This window comes from Condylostylus longicornis, unplaced genomic scaffold (genome assembly GCF_029603195.1).
Source record: "Condylostylus longicornis isolate FDR11 unplaced genomic scaffold, ASM2960319v2 ptg000252l, whole genome shotgun sequence".
NCBI lineage: Eukaryota > Metazoa > Arthropoda > Insecta > Diptera > Dolichopodidae > Condylostylus > Condylostylus longicornis.
The window spans coordinates 79676-101162 of NW_026578217.1; the positions used below are offsets into that span (position 1 = coordinate 79676).

Sequence of the window (21487 nt, forward strand, 5' to 3'; positions counted from 1 at the left end):
GTATTAGAATTGAAAAATTTAAAATTTTTCGTTCGAACAATTAGAAATAAAATTTTAAGTACAAACATACATAACTAGTCGAGTGTGCTTGCATTGCAAGCCTTGCAAGAATTATGCCTGTAGTTTTGAAATTGTGTTCCATTCTGTGGCTGAGATATTTTAAAATTACTTTATTTCTTCAAAAACACACCCGTAGTATAAATAATAAGATAAAACTTAAAATAAGAAAAGTTCTGAAAAATAATTACCCAAAAATACATAATTAAACAAATAATTAGTTCCTTTGAGATCTAATACCTTTTGAGTAATTTATTTTAGAACCTCGCTTTGTATTTTGTCGCATAAAATCGTAAAATACCTTTTACAATAAGCACTTTAAGCGATTAATTACTGTATGCGCATAAAATAATACGCTACTAAAATGCATGCATGTATGTTTTTGGAGTTTATAATACATGCGAATAAAACGTGTGACTGCAGAATGAGTTAACACCAATGCTAACGTATATAGGGTAATGCGTATAGAATGCGATTTCTATGCAAAAAGTCCCAGGTTCGAAAAATGCGATTTTTTTATTGATAATTTTATTTTTTTTTAAATGAAATTAAAAAAGCTTCTTCCTTACAAATCAATATTAGCGAATTTCCGTTCCAAATATTTTTTGAAAAGACGCTATTGGTAAAAAGTTTAATGCAATACAATAACATTTTCTTATAAAATTTTGCCCTAAAAATATATTGTCAAGAAGTTTAATGTACACATATGTTGTGCTTACTAATACATTTTGCAACAGATCGCGAAAAGAAAACATAACTAAATGCGTACGTACATACTTATTATAAAGCAATATAGAGTTTATTAAGACATTACAATTTTCTTAAGAAAGTGATCACTTTTTGTTATAACTCACACTTCTAAATATGAATTTACGTACAATATTCAAGTAAATAAAAAATTACCCCTACATGATGCAGTACCATTTTGTAAAAAACGGTAACAAAGCATCTTGGGAGGGACTGAAGGTGGAGGGCGGGTAGAATTCTTGCTTTTTCTGGGAATCTAGAGGCAAAACCCTATCTAATGCCTTTTGTCCCATGTCTCTAGCCCTTCTAGAAGTACCCGTACTTTTTGCCACCTGAGAAGTAGCTATATATATATAATGTAAAATACGATAGTTTAATAAAATATAGAATTATAAAGGGAAATTCATGGTACTGCGTAGCCTAGTGGGTAGCGTGGTAGTCTGATAGCCAGAGGGTTATTGGATTAATGCTTGCCAGGATGTTGTCGTATTTTTCTTTTTTTGGATAACTTTAAAATTTTTTTTTTTTATTTTGTTTAAATTTTTTGTTTTATTTTTTTTAATATATAACAGATAAATATTATTATAAAAGTTTAAAGAAAATTTCCAAAAAAATATTGTTATAATAGTTAAGTACATAAATATGTATGTATATATTTTTTTAAAGCTTCCTAACTAATTTTTTTAAGCTTTCTATATGAATTGAATAATATTCAAAGCTGTGGTTTGGCATATAGAAACACATAATAATTATTAAATCATGGGGGTAATATACATGAAGAATTTTTCAAATAATGAAAAGGTTTAGGCATAAATAAAATAATATTTTTATTCAAATATATGTATGTATATGAATGTATTATAATTGACCATTTTAAAATTTTTTGTCCAAAAAATTAGAAATAAAATTTTAAGCACAAACATACGTAATTATGAATGTATACCTATTTTTTATACCCTGCACTTCGTGAAGGGTATATTAACTTTAGTATGGAGTTTGTAACTACTTGAAGGAGTCATCTGCGGTATGGACATATATATATATTCTTGCTCAGCGTAAAATTCTGCGTCGATTTAGACATGTCCGTCTGTCCGTCCGTCCGTCCGTCCGTCCGTCCGTCCGATCGCACGATAACTCAAAAACGAATAATGCTATCGACACCAAACTTTCACAAGTTTTTTCTTTTGTGCCAAGGACGAGCCCTATTGTTATTGGACTAATTCGGACAACGGGTTCGGGTAGCTGCCATACAACTCAAAGAGTTTATTTTAAATATTTCGAAAACTAATAAAGCTATAAATATAAAATTTTGTATACATGTGTCCAATTATGTTCTACACATGCTCTAAAAATTATAATGGGATAGCTGCACCGGTTCGGGTGGCTGCCATACAACTCCAACAGCAATTTTTTTATATTCGGCAAAATAATAAAGTCAGATTCATGAAACTTGGCAGTCATGTGTCCAATTATAGGTCAAATATACTTCTCAAGTTTTAGAGGAATTGCTTTACAGGTTCGGGTACCTGCCATACAACTCCAGAAGCTAATTTTAAATATTTGGAAAAATAATAAAGTCAGATTCATGAAACTTGGCAGTTGGATGTCCGATTATAGATCAGATATATTTGTGAAGTTTTAGAGGAATTGCTTGACAGGTTCGGGTACCTGCCATACAACTCAAGAAGCTAATTTTAAATATTTGGAAAAATAATGAAGTCAGATTCATGAAACTCGGCAGTTTTGTGTCGAGTTATAGGTCAGATATATTTCTGAAGTTTTAGTGGAATTGCTTGACAGGTTCGAGTAGCTCCCATACAAGTCTAAAAGCTTATTTTAAAAATTTGGAAAAATAATAAAGTTAGATTCATGAGACTTGGCAGTCGCGTGTCCAATTATAGGTCAGACATATTTCTAAAGTTTTAATGGGATTGCTTAACAGGTTCGAGTAGCTCCCATACAAGTCTTAAAGCTTATTCTTAATATTTGGAAAAATAATAAAGTCAGATCCATGAAACTTGGCAGTTGTGTGTCCGATTATAGATCAGGTATATTTGTGAAGTTTTAGTGGAATTGCTTGACAGGTTCGGGGACTTGCCAAACAACTCCAAAAGCTTATTTTAAATATTTGGAAAAATAATAAAGTCAGATTCATGAAACTCGGCAGTTTTGTGTCGAGTTATAGGTCAGATATATTTCTGAAGTTTTAGTGGAATTGCTTTACAGGTTCGAGTAGGTCCCATACAAGTCTAAAAGCTTATTCTAAATTTTTGGAAAAATAATAAAGTCAGATTCATGAAACTTGGCAGTTGTGTGTCCGATTATAGATCAGATATATTTGTGAAGTTTTGATGGAATTGTTTGATGGAACTTTTCAATAACGAAAGGTGCAGGGTATAATTCAATCGGTTTATACCGACTGAAACGTTTTTACTTGTTTAAAACTGCGGGTGAACATATACAAATAAATTTTTCAAATAAAGAAAAGGTTTAGGCAAAAATAAAATAATAATTGTATTCAAATATATGTATGTACATATGAATGTAATTTTTCAAATAAAGAAAAGGTTTAGGCAAAAACAAAATTCTTAACTAATTTTTTTTAAGCTTTCTATAAAAATTTTTGGCCTAAACAAAATAATATTTTCATTCAAATACATCTAATTCTCTTTTTACACGATATAATAGTTCCCGAGAAATTCGTATGAAAAAAAATCGTAATCAACCATAATAAAGTTGGGTCAAACCAATGGTTTGTATTGTAGCACTTTTCCCTTCAACTAGTGAAAATTCTGCGCTTTTAAATACACTGTATGTATACCTATCACACTATTAAAATTATTTTCATTCATATACAAAACTAGTTCTAGGATTGCATATATTTGGGATGAACGATTTATGCGGTCTTTGAAATAAAGCAAAAATTAATATAAAGAGGGGTTAACTTAAGGCTTGTTTTTAAGGGTTAATTGTGTGAGTTAAGAAAAATAATTATTTTTTTTAATGTTATGGAATTTACCGTTAGCTTTTTACGTTTATAAAAATTTGAAAAAATTTGCGGTTTCGGAAATATAAAGCGTCAAAATTTCAAATTTTACAAATTTCAAGATGCGATAACTTGGGAGGGGGTTGAGATAGAAAAAAATTTTCTTCTAATGAAATAAACTATTTGTTAATGTCTAAAAGCCCCTAAAAATTCAAGCTTCTACAGGCTGGGGTCTAGAGGAAAAACGACATCAAAAATTTGGAAAAAAAGGACTTTAGATAACGGTAAATTTGAACGGCCATTTTGTTTTTCTAAAGTTTAACTATAGTATACCGCGCTAGGGGAAGCAAGCCGTTGCCTTTATGCGTTTGCAAAATTTCAAAAGTGCTTACGGTTTCATTGCAACAAATGGTTAAAAAATGCCATTTTTAGGGTTTTGGGGGAGTATAACTTCTAGAGCGGGGGAGATAGGTAAAAATTTTGTTCTACGGAAATAAGTTTCTAGTAAAAATCTATGTACGTATTAAATTTCAGCTTTCTATCTTCAAGGGTGTAGAAGTTTTGTAAACAGACACACGGACAGACGGACGGACGGACGGACGGACGGACGGACGGACGGTCGGACGGACGGACGGACGAACGGACGGACAGAGTGAAACTAATAAGCACTTTTTTTCAAAAATTTTTTGGAAAAGTGCTAAAAATCAATAAACCATAAGAAAAATTTAAACATTAAACATTTTATTTATTGTCAAAGTCTGATTATAAACGCATACATTTGCGAAAGACTGTAAAATACGTTTGCGAAAGAAATCACTGCCATCACTAGAAACAGTTCAATTGCATATTATTGTCGTTTAGTAAACATAATTATTTGACCAGTTGCTGTTACTTCTGGTTCAATCAGAATACCAGTCAAATTATGTCGTGTAAAAATATAAATATTTTTTGGTGTTTACTCGTGTTATTTCAAATTCGTGTAAAAACAGAAGTGGATGTATATGAATGTGCATATGAATATATTAGAATTGAAACATTTAAAACTTTTCGTTCGAATAATTAGAAATAAAATTTTAAGTACAAACATACATAATTATAAATGTATACCTAATTTTTAACACTTTTCCAAAAATTTTTGGAAAAAATGTGCATTCTAGAAGTACCCGTACTTTTTGATACCTGAGAAGTAGCTATATAAATATAATAATGTAAAATAAGATGGTTTTTGAAGAGTTATACGAAATATGAATAAAATAAAGAATTATAAATGGGAATCCAAGGTACTGCATAGCCTGGTGGGTAGCATGGTAATCTAACAACCAGAAGGTTATTAGAGCGATGCTGCCTGAGGATTCTCGTATTTTTCTTTTTTTTGGATTATTTAAAAAAAATATTCTTTTTTTTTTATTTTGTTTTTTTAAATACCTCACAGATAAATATTACTATAAAAGTTTAAGAAAAATTTCCAAAACAATATTGTTATAATAATTTGGAAAAATTCGCAAAAGTTTTAAGTACATAAATATGTATGTACATTTTTTTTTAAAGCTTCCTAACTAATTTTTTTTAAGCTAATGTTTTCTATATGAATTGAATAATATTCAAAACTGTGGTTTGCTATATAGAAATAAATTTTGAACACAAACATAATTATTAGATAATGCGGGTAATTTACAGAAAAAAATTTTCTAAATAAAGAAAAGGTTTAGGACAAAATAAAATAATAATTTTATTCAAATATATGTATGTACGAGTATATATGAATTTATTAGAATTTAGTATTTTAGTGTTTTTTGCTTGAACAATATAAATGAAATTTTAAGTACATACGTTTTATTGCTTAATTATTAGGTTTATTTATTTATTTATTTATTTATTTAATGTTTAACTTAAACATTATATATTCGTAAAATAGCTTAAAATTAAACTTATGTCTAAGTACATATGCATGTATGCAACATATTTAAATATATGTACATATTTAAATTACAATAATACAATAATACTTAAACTTTAAAAACTAGACTACCAGAAATTTATAATTAAACGAAAGTTATGGCAAGTTAGAAAACAAAACCTTTTTTAGTTGTTGCTTAGTTATAGACAAATAAATAATTCTTTTATATTCATTAATATAGATGAACATTCTATTTATTGGTTCGTATTTACCATAATTCGTTCGATGAAAGACCGTGTTAAATACATTTTCTGACCTAAAACGGGTACTGGTATTTAAACTAGAATCTATGATAGATTTAATTCTTGGGGAATCAATTTGGCCGTTCTTAATTTGAAGAATGAACAAAATGTCCGCAACAATTCTTCTAGATTCCAAAGAATTCAAATTTAAAAGTTTAAGCCTATTATTGTAAGGTGGTAAATTTAAGGGATCTTTCCAGTTTAAACCGCGTAAAGCAAATCTGATGAATTTTTTTTGGACCGCTTCAATTCTTTTTATATATAATAGGTAGTGGGGTGACCAAACTTGACATGCATATTCAAGATTGGAGTGAACCAATGACATATACAAAGATTTTAATATGTATGGATTATTGAATTCTTTACCCCATCTCTTTACAAAAGCAAGCATTGAATTGGCTTTGTTAATTATGGTATTATAATGAGGCCTAAAAGTCAATTTGTCATCGAAGATAACACCAAAATCTCGAAAAGAATTGACTCTGTTTATTGACTTCTCACTTATACAACAACTAGCCAATCGGAACAGATTTACGTGTATAATTAACTATCGCACATTTACTAACATTAAGGAGAAGGTTATTGTGGCTGCACCAAGTCGAAAAAGAGGAGATGTTATCTTGCAATTTGACGGAATCCTCAGGCCAGCAAATGATTTTGAAGATTTTCATATCATCAGCGTAAATCATAATTTAACCCTGAATAATAATAGAAATAACATCATTTATCGTTATAATAAACAATAAAGGACCTAAATGACTACCTTGAGGAACCCCAGAACTAGCAACAAACGGATTTGAGGTGCAGGATCCAAATGCGACGTAGTACTTACGATCCAATAAAAAGGATTTAATCCAATCCAACAAATTTGAAGGGAAACCAAATTTGCTCAATTTATATAAAATCACACTATGTGGTAATAGGTCAAATGCTTTTGACAAATCTGTGTAGATGACATCTGTTTGAAAACCAGACTCCATGGCATTTAAATAAAAGGAAGTCGCATTCACTAAATTACTTGTAGTAGACCGTTTTTTAACGAAACCGTGCTTATTTGGCGCTAATCGACGTGAACATTGGTCATAAATGAAATCAAAGATAATTAGTTCAAATAATTTAGGAATGGACGATAACTTGGCAATTGGCCGATAATTAGTCACATCATTTTTAAGTCCCTTTTTATGGACTTGTCTAATAAAGGACTTGTGGTCGTCGTCGGCATCTATTATTTTTATTTATTAAAACACTTTATTTAATTCTTTTTATTTTTATTATTTATATTTTAACAATTCTTTTTATTTTATATTTTTCTATTATTATTTTAACAATTATTATTTATTATTTATTTTACGTTTAAATTATATATTTATTTTATCACTACCTTCTACCTTGCTGACTAAGTTATTAATGATCAAATTCTGTTAGAAAATACTAGAAGCATTTCGTGTTATACAATACAGTTGTTGAGAATCAATTCTCGAATAACTGCATCTCATATTATATTAAAATGTGGTTGTAAAGCGACGAACGTACATACATGTATGCATACTATAATACCATTACTTTAAAGACTAAAAATTACATACAGGGTGTTTCACTTGCCTAATATTTTTTTCGCGTCGCTACATTACTCCCCCTGCAGTGTAAACGTTTTAATACAAGTGTTGGGGTGCGAAAAATTTGAAATTTAAAAATTAAGAAGAAAGTAGAGAAAAAAATAACTAAAAAAAAATAATGTAAGATTTGCTGGTTTGAATAAGAGGAATGGTTACCTTGTATATTATGCTTTAAATTGTACATTTTTTTTTGATCCGCTTTTGACTGCTTGTCTCGTTGCTCAAAACACCAAAAGCTGGCTTCAATCTGTCCACTGAGACCGAAATGTTCTTGTTTTTCATATCTAGTACGAAATGTTTGCGAAATCTTCTCACGATCGCGAAAGGACCTTCATAGGGCGGAGTAAGACCGGTTTTAACTCGGTCTACACGGACAAAAACGTGAGTGCACGTATTCAAATCTCTTGGAAAGAATTCCTTTGATTGTGTAGGGGTCCGAGTCGAAACGGTTCGAATGTTAGACATATATGATCTAATTCTTTCGACGAATGTATTTTGATCTGCAAAATCGTGTGTGGTGTCTCCGAAAAATTCACCTGGAAGTTTCAAAGTTTGCCCATACAGCATCTCCGCGGGACAATACCCCAAATCGTCCTTAACGGTAACTCTAATGCCTAGCATGATTAGTGGTAGTTCGTCACTCCAACGTGCGGAAGCACACTTGGCAAAAAGACACGATTTTAGCTGTCTATGGAACCTCTCCACCATTCCATTTGATTGGGGGTGGTAGCCTGTCGTACGAGTCCTATGAATTCCCAACATTTTGTTCAAATTTGAGAAAAGTTTAGACTCGAACTGGGATCCCTGATCCGTGGTGATTGTAGAAGGTACACCAAAACGTGAAATGTATTGTGCAAGAAAAGTTAAAGCCACTGTTTCAGCTGACATATCCGCTATTGGATACGCCTCAGGCCAACGTGAAAATCTGTCTACGATAGTCAATATGTAGGAGAAACCGTTTGATGGCGGAAGTGGACCAACCAAATCCATATGTATATGATCAAATCTTCCTGGAGGGACCGGTATTTTATCCGTCGCTGACTTAGTATGCCTTGTAATCTTTGACTTCTGGCAACTGATGCAACTCCGGAACCATAAACCTACGTCCTTGTTCATATTTGGCCAAAAATATCGCTCAGCGATCAATTTTCTCGTTGCTCGGACTCCAGGATGGGACAAATTGTGCAACTTCTCGAAAATTTGTTGTCTAAGTGGTTCTGGTACCCAGGGCCTATTTTTGCCAGTTGAAGTTTCACAGAATAATTTCTCTGTTGATAACGGAACCTCTATGTAAGAGAACTGCAACGTGTTAGTTTTGCAGTCATCTGAAGCGTAATTCCGTAAAGTATTATCTTCCTTTTGTTTCAAGATAAAATCGCTAAGATTGAAATCCAAATTTATTGGTGAGTTTTCGAAATCACGTGAAAGATAATCAGCGACTACGTTACTTTTGCCGCTTATATGTTTAATATCGGTGCAAAATTGCGCAATATACTCCAAATGTCTAGTTTGCCTCGGACTTCGCTCAACGCGCGACTTCATTACGTGGGTTAACGGCTTATGGTCGGTATAGATGGTGAAATTTCTGCCTTCCACAAAATATCTGAAGTGTTTAACGGCCAAATAAATAGCCAACAATTCCCTGTCGAATGCACAGTAACGAGTCTCAGCTGATGACAATTTTTTTGAAAAGAAAGAGATTGGTTGCCAGGAGCCTGAATTGTATTGTTGCAACACTGCGCCAAACGCAAAATTTGATGCATCCGCGGTAATGCTGAACGTCGCATCATCGCGTGGGTGCACTAGAAGCGATGCTGACGCTAGGGCCTCCTTTACCTTTTCGAATGAAACATTACACTCTTCAGGCCACGTGAACTCGATTTTAGAAGATTTCTTTAGTTTCTGTAAGGCTGTTAGATGTGAATAGATAGGTGTCAGTAATTCGGCGAGATTTGGGATAAACCGGTGGTAGTAATTTACCATTCCCACAAAACGCTGAGTCTGTTTGATTGATTGAGGTGGGGCGAAATCACGAATGGCACGACACCTCTCGCTGGATGGCCTAATGCCTTCACTAGTAACAGTATGACCAAGAAAGTCTAGAGTCTTAACGCCTAGAACACATTTATTTGGTTTAATAGTTAAACCAAACTTTGCTAGTCTCTGGAAAACAGTCCTAACATGATTTAGGTGTTCCGAAAAATATCTACTGGCAACTAGAATATCATCTATGTAAACGAATGCGAAATCTAATCCAAATAACACCTGGTTCATAAAACGTTGGTAAGTTTGAGCCGCGTTCCTTAAGCCGAAGCTCATGCGGGGAAATTCAAACAATCCGAATGGTGTTATAATTGCGGTTTTGTGGACATCTTCTGGAGCCACGGGTATTTGATGATATGCTCTGAACAAATCGATTTTGGAAAATATTGTGCATCCGTGCTGCCTTGCGCTGAAATCCTGTATGTGGGGTATAGGATACCTGTCAGGCACCGTTACCGCGTTCAATCTGCGATAGTCTCCGCAGGGACGCCAATCTACAGAGTCCTTCTTCGGTACCAATTGTAATGGGGATAATACAGACGATGAGGAGGGCCTACAGATCCCTAATTGTATCATGTGTTCGAATTCTTTCTTTGCGATTCTATGTTTTTCATGATTTAATCTTCTGGGTTTGGAGAATGGTAATGGACCTTCTGTAAGTATATTATGGACAACGGAATGTTGCGATACGTGTGCAAAATCGGGTAAAGCTGTTAGACCTGGGAATTCCTTCAAAAGTTTGCCAAAATCATTCGCCAAAGAATAAGTTATAGGGGTTGGAGTATCCACTGACACCACCGAAGCTCTAATTGAAAGGGATGTCGCTGGGTGTATTAACTTCCTTTGCTTCAAATCAACGATCAATCCAAATTTTTCTAAGAAATCAGCACCTAAAATTGGACGATTAACACGGGCGACGACAAAAGTATGCGTGAAATTACGACGCAAGCCTAGATTTACTGAAATTACTCTAGTTTCGTATGTATCTATTTTAGTACCGTTGGCTGCTGAAAGAAAAATATTTTTATCTTTCCCGCAATTCAAAAAGGAATTGGTGAATGATACCACAGACAAGTCAGCCCCAATATCGATCAAAAAATTCAAATGGTTTTCTCTATCTTTAATGAAAAGACGGCTTGTTCTTGAAGAAACCAAACTGTTGGCCGTCCCAACAGTAGATGACGTTAGTTTTTTGGATCCGTTGATTTTGCTCCATACTTGCATGATGCAACACACTTCCTGGCATTTTTTCCAAATCGAAAATGAAAATAACAGTAAGGACCAGTAGACCTAAATCTTTTTCTGCTAGGGGTGCGAATTCTAGTCCTTTCTCTGAAACGACAATTTTTAATTCAGCGATTATTTTCTTAAGGGAGCCAATTTCTTCCTGCAGGTTTGCAATTTTGTTTTGATTGATGAGCTCCTCAGACTTTGTGGCGATCGGCGCAACTACAGATCTAGCCTCCTGCATTGCATCCCAAATTTTGTCAGCGGTTTTTAATAGGGTTTGGATATCCTGTACGTTTTGCGAAATTAGAGCGATGTTTATTACATGTGGAAGACGACTCAACCAAAGTTCCTTGATGAATTCCTCACCTGGTGTAGCGGCTGAACCTGCTAGTTGCTTCAAGTGACGGAAAAACTCTGTCTCCTATCTCCTCGTCCGATATTAATTTCTTAATTTTTCTCTCCAAACTCATGGAATGTGTGCTAGTCAATACTTCCTTTAAATTATTATACAGGTTATTGTCTGGAGGATCCTCCAATACATCCATGATTGACTCGGCAACACCTTGTGGCAACGCTGCTACAACATAATTGTATTTACTGAGATCTGAGCTAATTCGATTTATTGCGAAAGAGGCCTCGACTTGTTTAAACCACGTACCGATCGATTTGGGCCAGTAAGCAGGGAGACGCGCGTGCATAGGTTCGATTATACCGGGTTTGGGTTTGAAGTCTGGATTCTCCTTAACCGAGCCACTATCCGAATCAGAATCTGCCATTAAAAATCTACCAGAAGAGAAGAGGACAAAAAAAAATAAAGTAGCGATAAAAATGCCTAAAGATAAGTTTTTAAATGTCTATTATTAATAGCAACTATTAAAAATTAATAAAATTAATATCTTTTAAATTGACAAAAAAAAAAAAAAAATTTTTTCAAAAAACAACTCACTCTAAATCTAGAGAAAAAAAAAACTTAAATTTTTTTGGGTAAGTGGTCACTCTAATTCGGGATATTTTTTTTAAATTTTTGTAAAAAAAAAAAGGTAGCTGGTCACTCTAAAATGTTGAGGTATAAGATATTATTATCATTTAATTTCAAATAATAATAATGCGTGTATGTCAATATAATATAATAAGTATGAATTGTAGCAACCCAAAATTATATGATTATGTATGTATGCAAATGTGGAGAATCGGATCTACTATTTGTTATGGATACTTGTATGCACGATTCCAATATTTTAAAAAAAAAAATTTTTTTCAAACAATTGTATTTACCTGAATAAAAAAAATTAATATATATGTATTAACTATATGTTGTGTTGTTGTTGTAATAACAACCCAACATAAACACATATTATTATAAGTTAATATGAAATGCAATTTTACATATGTAGTTTTATTTAAAATAAATGTGCAAAGTATTTTTAATATGATTGAAAAAGGAAAAACAAAACTAATTTTTTAATTTATCTCTGGTTTTTTCTTTTTAAATTTAAATAATATTTTAAAAACTATTAAAAACTATTTTTTTAAGAAAAAAAAAAAAACTAATATTCAAAATTTACTTATTTTCTTTTTTTTTTGAAATTGATATTTTTAAGAGTGCTATTTATATTAAATGTTTATTATTTGTTTACTTAGTTTTTAGAAAGAGAAAAAAAACAAAGAATATTTATTATTTATTTAATTTTACAGAAAAAAAACTTAATTATTTATCTAATTAATTTTTTGCAATGTTTTTTTTTTAAAACAAATATAATCTGTATTTTAGTAAATATTACATACTGTGAAGTCTTTCTTTTACTTTCCTGTTCTTTATTTTGTGTGTTGAAGAATGCCGACGGCAAACACCTTTCCGTTGGTTGTGATGATGTCGATCTTTTATTTTCAGATGATTTTGTTTTTGCTGAGTTGTAGCTTCTGAAAACCTCCTTATTTCATGCGATGCTTCGTTTGTACATATTTTGTTTTTTGTACATTATACTTATGTATAGTTATCTTTTGTACCACATATGAGTGATGGTACAATTACCACATATGAGTGATGGTGCTGTATATATTTTTATATATTAATATAAAAATATTTATTATTATTTTTTTATGAACGTATGATGGGGTATGTATAAACAATTTTGTAAATGATGCAAGGTATTTTATAACATATTAGATTAGATTTAAGTATTTTAATTTGTACTCATGTACACGTGTATATTATAATTATTTGTGTTGTAGTATTAGGTTAATTATTTTATATTGTAAATGAAAATTAATTTTTAGTGTTATTTATTTATTTTTGTTTTTCTGGTTAGTTTTTTGTATTTTTATATAAAATTTTATAATTTTTAATTTATATTTGTATATTATATTTGTATATGATTATAATTTTTTTAATCTTTTTTTTGGAATGAATAAATGAAAAATTTTTTTTTAAATATTTGCTTGAATTTTAACTTAAGACATTTTTAAATTTTTAGCTTATTAAGAATGTTCACTATACATGTATGTGCGCTTAGTGTATCATATTATGATGTATTTAAAAAAAAAAAAACACGTGTAATTTTTTTAATCCATACTTATATTTTATTTAAGAGACCATCTATTGTTTTTAACTATTTGAAATTTACGTAAATTCGCCAGCAATTGTTTTCATTAACATATTTTTTATTTTTTTATTAACATTTATAAATTATTTTAAATTTTGCTGTATGAATTTTAAACCTCGGGGTCACCAATGTGGTCGTCGTCGGGATCTATTATTTTTATTTATTAAAACACTATTTAATTCTTTTTATTTTTATTATTTATATTTTAATAATTCTTTTTATTTTATATTTTTCTATTATTATTTTAACAATTATTATTTATTATTTATTTTAGGTTTAAATTATATATTTATTTTATCACTACCTTCTACCTTGCTGACTAAGTTAATAATGATCAAATTCTGTTAGAAAATACTAGAAGCATTTCGTGTTATACAATACAGTTGTTGAGAATCAATTCTCGAATAACTGCATCTCATATTAAATTAAAATGTGGTTGTAAAGCGACGAACGTACATACATGTATGCATACTATAATACCATTACTTTAAAGACTAAAAATTACATACAGGGTGTTTCACTTGCCTAATATTTTTTTCGCGTCGCTACAGACTCCTTCCAAAACTGTGGGAAATGACCACGAAAAAGTGAATGAGTAAATAAAATAGATAGTGGACCTGCTAAATAGAGAGAACAAATTTTAAGTATCACTTTAGGCACATTATCAGGCCCAGGAGAACAATCTGCTTCAAGCATTTCCAAATATTTTTTTACTCGAGAAATTGAAAAATCTATTGATGAAATCGGTATTGTTGGAAAGTTATGTAAACGACTAAAATTATTGCAATCAACTTTAAAAATATTACTACCATAAGAGCTGGAAAAAATTCACGAAAGAAGTTTGTTATATCAAATGAATTATTAGACGAGACGCCCATATAATTCATAAAAGATGGATATTGATCGCATTTTCTTTTTGAATTAACGAAATTCAAAAAGATTTCGGATTAGTTTTGATTTGATATCCCATATAAGTAAGGTAATTGTCATATTTTGACTGAAGATTAACCTTGTAGATATTAAAGAGATAAGCAAATTTATTATAATTGTATCCATTTTTATGTTTTAAATACAAATTCCATGCTCTATTTTTTTATTCCTCAATTATCTTAAATCTTTATTAAACCACGATGGGGAAGAATTTACACACCGATCACGTATAGTAGGCGTAAATTCATTAAAAGCGTGATTAAGAGTTTGATAAAAAATACTAACCATTTGCTCAAGATCTAAGTTTGAAAAAAGAGAGCTGAAGTCGATTGAACGGAGATAATTATTTAAAGCCATAAAATTAGTTTTAGCAAAGTTAAACTTTCAGTTTTATTTTCATAAAAGTAAGAACAATAAATTGGTGGGTGATAGTTATCAATATTGACTAAAGGTAAACTACAATCATGAAAGATTATATTAAACCAGTCAGAAGCAAAAACTAAATCCAATTGCTTATTCTGATAATTTAGTTTATTAGAGATTTGTTGAAGGCCATTAGCGTTACAGCTGTCAATTAGAACTGCTTCGGAATCATTTACTATTTGATTAGGAATTAAGTAACATTCCTCATCATCAGGGATCCAGAGAAAATTTGGATGATTAAAATCTCCAAATAATAATACTTCATCAGCTGAGAGAAATAATGTAATCAATAGCTAGGCATAGATTCTCATAGACATTAAAAGCAGAATTTGGAGGGATGTAACAATTTATTATGAAGATATTTTTGTAAGTTAGCTCAATTTTTCTAATTGAGTTGTTTTTCCAAAATTGAAAATTGATCTAAATTAACTTGATCGACATTAAGCTTATTTTTAACTGAAATCAGAACTCCACCGTCTTTCGCGATTACTGCTCCATTTTTTTTTTAATGCTTTATTTTATTATTCATTTTTGTTACATTATCATATAAAGCCATGAAATATACATTTTTTTTCTTTTAATATTTGGTTACTGTCTCATGAAAGCGAGAACTTAATACAATTTTAATTTCTTTTTTTTAGCACTTTTCCAAAAAAATTTTGAAAGAAAGTGCTTATTAATTTCACTCTGTCCGTCCGTCCGTCCGTCTGTCCGTGTGTCTGTTTACAAAACTTCTACAACCTTGAAAATAGAAAGCTGAAATTTGGTATGTACATAGATCTTTACTAGAAACTTATCTCCGTAGAACAAAATTTTTACCTATCTCCCCCCTCTAGAAGTTATACCCTCCCAAAAACCTAAAAATGGCCTTTTTTAACTATTTGTTGCAATGAAACAAATATTTAAAAATAGCTTTTTGAGTTGTATGACAGTTACGCCAACCCGTCAAGTCATATCACCAAAACTTAAGGGTGACATATAATTGGACACACGACATTTAACTTTATTATTTTTCCAAATATTTAAATTAGCTTTTGGAGTGGTATTGCAGCTACCCGAACCAGTGCAGCCATTCCACTAAAGAACATATGTAGAGTATAATTGGATACATCCTTGCAAAATTTGATATTGATATTTTAATTACTTTTTGAAATATTTAAAAAAACATCTTTAAGTTGAATGGCAGCTACCCGAACCCGTTGTCCGAACTCGAATAGCAGCCGTCGCTTGCGCAAAAGAAGCAACTTGTGAAAGTTTGGTGTCGATTGCATTATTCGTTTTTGAGTTATCGTGCGATCGGGCGGACGAACATGTCTAAATCAACGCAGAATTTTACGCTGGGCAGGAATATATATATATGTGCATTTCGGAAACAACTCCTTCAAGTGGTTACAAATTCCTTACCGAAGTGAATGTACCCTTCACGAAGTACTGGACACTCATATAAGTTAGGGCAAATGTTACCAATCGGAAAATAGTGAATCAACCACAAATTAAGTTTTCCAGTTTGGCAATCGGTAATAAGATATTAATTCATAACCAAATCATAAAACCAATATGGCGATATGGCATTCAACTGTGGGGTTGTGCCAAGAAGACTCACATTAACAAAATTCAAACCTTCTAGAATAAAGTTCTACGGGGCATGGTAAATGCGCCATGATATATACGTAACAGTGATATCCACAGGGACTTAGGAGTTCCTTTGGTTGTGAATGAAATTAGGAGTTGTGCTACAAGTTATAGGGCTCGTCTAGAACAGCATGTAAATATGGAACCAGCTCCGCTGCTAGACAATGGCGTTATGACAGAAAGACTTAAACGAACAAGACTATTCGATTCAACACAAAGTACCAATTTCCTTATGGAAGGTATTTCATTCCTGCACGGAAAAATCAAGTTAGCGCGGAGGTAATCAAGTTAGCGTTGGTCTGTACGACCAGTTTTATCAGTTCAGAGTTTAGGTGATTTTTTGGGGTAGGAGTCACGCTCCCCCACTGTCGGTGGAAAAAGGCAGATAGAGCCGTCCTTCTTCGTCTTTCGATTTTTCACCCAGTAGAAAAAAAAAGTGTAGAGTCTCACAAAGATCTGATATTGGAACCTTTTGCCATGAAATAGCCCTATTTTAATATTTTTTGTAAAATATTTTTTTGTAAAAAATTTTTGTATAACAAAAGCACGTCTTTCTTTTATACTTTATATTATTGAAACACAAAAATATAATAAATAAAGTTCGAAAAATCGGAATAATAAATAATGTCAGCTTTTAATCAGAGACATCAGATGTTTTGAGAATTTCACAACCCAATTATTAAGAATGTCAGGAATTAGTGCAGAAGGTGGTGATAAACTTATGCTGGGATATCAGAATAAGTGTCGTTCGGACCTATAACGGGCGCGGAGGGCTTGGCCCCAGGATAATCGGGCTTCAAGGTGGAAACAGACCTTGAGGAACGTAGTGCTACTGAATGCAATACCGAGACAGAGATTCGAGCGTTGTCGTGGTTTTCATCATCTACGATAATCCTGTATGAGAACAATTTTGAGATTAGCACAGAATTAAACTTCAAAAGGTCAACAGGAGCCATCATTAGTAAGACTAACTCCGTTTCGCTCTGAGGGGAGGTTGACACAAGGACCTAAACCGCCAGTGAAATTGGCTTCAGCAGGATTAATCTTCATTGCGGAGCGTAACAAGCTCCGCAATGCTAGAAGAATACTGCAGAGGCTATCGGCTAAGATTGTGGACGACCTTAGTCCTTGGGAGAGAGAGCAGATGAAGAAGGCAAAGTAGAGTCAGAGCAGTGACGACAGCCGCAAATGCCGGATAGAAGGAACCCGGAGGGTATTGCTTAGGATTTAACGGGCTCCAGTGCGCCCACCAGGGCTAAGAAACGTGCTGGGGCTAAAACAAGACCCGAGTGGAAGGTAGTTCCTCAACCAAGGGCAAAGCTGAGGTAAGAAGGAACGACTTTAATAAGAAAGCCGACATTCATAAATGCAATTAGGGAAGAGGTTCTTGACACCACCCTTTCCACTAAGTTTATCAGTAATAGAATTGATGGATTGCATGTCTCAAATGAGACATCCATGTCTAACGATAGACAGATTAGATTTTTATTCAATTATTTTACAAAAATACTAATGCGAAATATGCAAAATATTTATATATAACCACACCAATATGAAAATATCAACCAGAATGAATTCTGAAGATTATATTGAACTTCTGGAGGATATTTTGATTCCATTTGGAGAAGATCACAGTAGTCCAGATGGAATTTTTCAATAAGATAACGCAGCGATTCATAAATCTAGCCACACTATAAGATATTTTTGATCAAAAAACATCCAATCAATGGATTGACCGGCTCATTCTTCTGATTTAAACCCTAAAGAAAATCTTTGAGGAATACTGTTAAATAGGGTTTTTGCCAGGAATCGAAAATTTAGTAATAAAGCAGAGATTTATAAAGCTATTGCCAAAGAATGGAGCCATATTTCAATTGGGGAACTCCGAAACTTAATCAACAGCATGCCAAATAGAATGCTTGAAGTGATAAATAAAAATGGGGGTCATACACATTATTAAATCATTAAATTTTTTTTTGTTTTTATTAAGTTTTATTTATGAAACATATGAAATTCGAAAATTATTTTAATTGAATTTCGTTCAAAAATTGGATGTTGGTTTTTTGTTATTTTGCTGTTTATTTCATTTAAAGGATTTAACTTTAAATTATAAAAACATTAATAATTAAATATAAAAAAAATTACTCCTAAAAATTATTAAATAAAGTAAACCGTTTTTAAGATTTTCGAAAAAAAGAAAATGGTCTTAATTGAATTTCGCAGAGTGTATGTTTAAGAAGGGGAAAAATATGTCTTATTATGCAAATGTTAGATAAACTGGAGTGATTAATGCTGTCAAGTTGGTTCAGTGATTTTCGAGATTTACCATTACCATTTGCGACTACATTGGAGATGGATGGAATTACTTTTCTCTTACTGTTATTCACATTGTTGTCATTAATAATTATCAAAAAAACGAAATCAAGTATCTTTGTTATGTAATTATTCACAACATTAATCTTAATATTATTCCAAAAGAAAAAATTTATTTTAATCATTATTTGATTTTTTCGACTGAACAGTATATAAAGTGGTGTTAAAATGAATCTTTCGAAAAAGTATTCCAATCACTTTAAACGATTCTTACCTGCACCATTTTTATACGGTAATCAATTGAAACACAATATGAACAAAAAAGAAATCATATAATAATTGCAACCGTATGTAAACAGGCTTTAAAAATTTAACACAAACTGTCCAAAAGGTAACACTTAACAACCGCAAAATGATTAATCAGTTTATTATTCCTATTTTCGTTTTCATAATGTTAATTAAAAAAATTACAAAATTCAATAACAAGCAACGCACACTTTGTAAAAATAAAAAAAAATTAAAATATACTTATAATATTACAGAAAAAAAAAGTATACCTGAGGCTGACAAGCAACAACTATGAAGATGAAAACACCTTGTAATGCATTAATAAAATCCATTATATACCAAATTCCATACCAAATAAAATGTTTTACGCCATACGATTTTACATCCATTGTAGGACCATCTGCACCAACGAGCCATGATATAATATCAGCAATCCATGTAACTCCCATCACGATTACTAACTTAAGGCAAAGTCTTCCAATCGAACTCCTGGAATATTTTGGTTCAAAACTGAATAAAATTGCATTATTATTAAAATGATTGTGGTTTGAAGTGTACGTGTGAGCTACTGACGATCATGTGCATGTAAGACCTCGCAATTTTTGAAAACAAAAATTATGCAGAAGCCACAAATTTGAGATAAACAGAATTATTATTAGCTCAAAAAATTTGCTAACTAGAATTAAAATTTAGAAAAATGTAACGTATGTATATCATAAAATAAAAAAACTTTGTATAAAGATTAATCTTTATATAATTTTGGAGTTATTAGTACAAGTATTTGCTGCTTTCTGTTCAATTTGCTACTTAACAGACACGAAATTTGAAATGCGTATGATCCCTCTTTTGTAATATATGTGTAACTGATTTTTATGGAAACGTTTCAATTTACCAACACTTTTCTTTTATAAATGCGATTGTCTAACACTATGACCTTTGTTTAGGTCTTAGTTTTGTCCGAACCATAAGTTTTGACACAAATTTTGCAACATATTTGTTTGATAGGTTTATAAGAAAAAAATAAAAAGCGTTTGGTGCTCAAGGAATTTTTATTTAAAAATTTTTAAATTGAAAAAAAAATACTATACCATATGTATAATATTATACCATGTATACCATATACATATGTTATGTAAAATATTTTCAGTATATGAATAAAATTTTCTTTCAGCTTTTAAATAAATATCACAAAATTAAATTTATTTAAAAGTTGAAAGATTAAATTATCAGCGCACGCAGATACATTTCCTCATACAATTTTTTCTTAAACTCTGTCTACTATTAACTGGGAACTTACTAAAACTACTACGAGCGTATGGCTCATATAAAACGACTGAAAAGAAGAACTTTTAGCAATCTTTGATTTACAAAAGTAATTTGTATAAGAGTTTGTAGTAAGAGTTATATAGTGAGAGATACTTAGATATCCACAACTACTTTTGGACATGTGAAAAATTCTTCTTCCGACTCGGTTTGAATAGGTTCTTGGAAGCTCAATGATTATTTTTAATAGCATAATGGCTACAATCTCTTTCTAGTAACAAACTGCTCATGCTTTTTCTCTCCAGTAATTAACTGTTCACTTATCAATCTCCTTCCAGTAACAAACTGTTCGACCACACGCTTTCTATCATGATCTTTTTGAGCTTTATGGTATTGCAGGTTCAACCACGCCGATAAGGGAGGAAGGTTACAAACTAAAAGAATATCGCTGGGCGTGAAGCAAAGGTTAAATCATATCTTCAATAAGACCCAACCCCTCAATCCAACGGTGTTACGCGGACAGGATGATCGGGCATCCTTTAAAAATTAGAGGGACCGGACAGCCAGTTGTACGCCACCGGAGGCGCAGAAGAGGCCAAAATTGTCACATGTGTTATACGCGGAGACGTATGCTTCTCATGAAAGTGAAGCACTGAAGGCGGTACAGCGTGAGGTCCTCAAACAAATGGAGTAAACTCCCATGAGGGGACAGGTCCGCTTTGCAGAGGCAACTCGAAAGCCAAGCTGGCTTTCAATTACTTGAGTCAATAAAACGAGTATGAACTGGCTAAAGGAGGTCGTCCCAAAACTTCCTCTGTGTGAGGGAGCATAATTAAGTGTGGTGTAGGGTGCTGATCTGTGCAAACTTATGGTCTGCTTGTCTTAAATTGACCGAAAGAAGCATTCTCAGCAGGCTGAGCAAGCAGAATAGCAGCCCGCTAACTTAAAACTGGCGTGTTCTTGGTCGGGTTAAGAAGTCAATTCTTGACAGTGGCCGATGATGAGGTTTCGCCTCGGGCACTGGAGCGGATTGACTACAGGCCATCGTTCGGCTTTGACCAGCTCTATCGTCACCAGAAAAGATGCCCTTTAGGAGACGTAGATGAAAGAAGGCGGCCGGGCCCGCCAGAAAAATTGAAAGTCGCCTTAAAATCTGC

At 32.1% G+C, this 21487-nt stretch overlaps 1 protein-coding gene across 3 annotated transcripts in view; it reads right to left on the bottom strand.

Annotated features, from left to right (window-relative positions):
• Positions 1–21487, bottom strand: part of LOC129616616 (probable G-protein coupled receptor Mth-like 1) — a 224743-nt gene that overhangs the window by 48038 nt on the left and 155218 nt on the right. Inside the window, exon 5 of one of the 3 annotated variants that reach the window (XM_055532247.1) lies at positions 19337–19577. In XM_055532247.1, coding sequence (XP_055388222.1) covers positions 19337–19577 — 241 coding nt within the window. The remainder of the gene's footprint in view (positions 1–19336; positions 19578–21487) is intronic. The other 2 variants (XM_055532248.1, XM_055532249.1) reach the window with 2 other exon arrangements.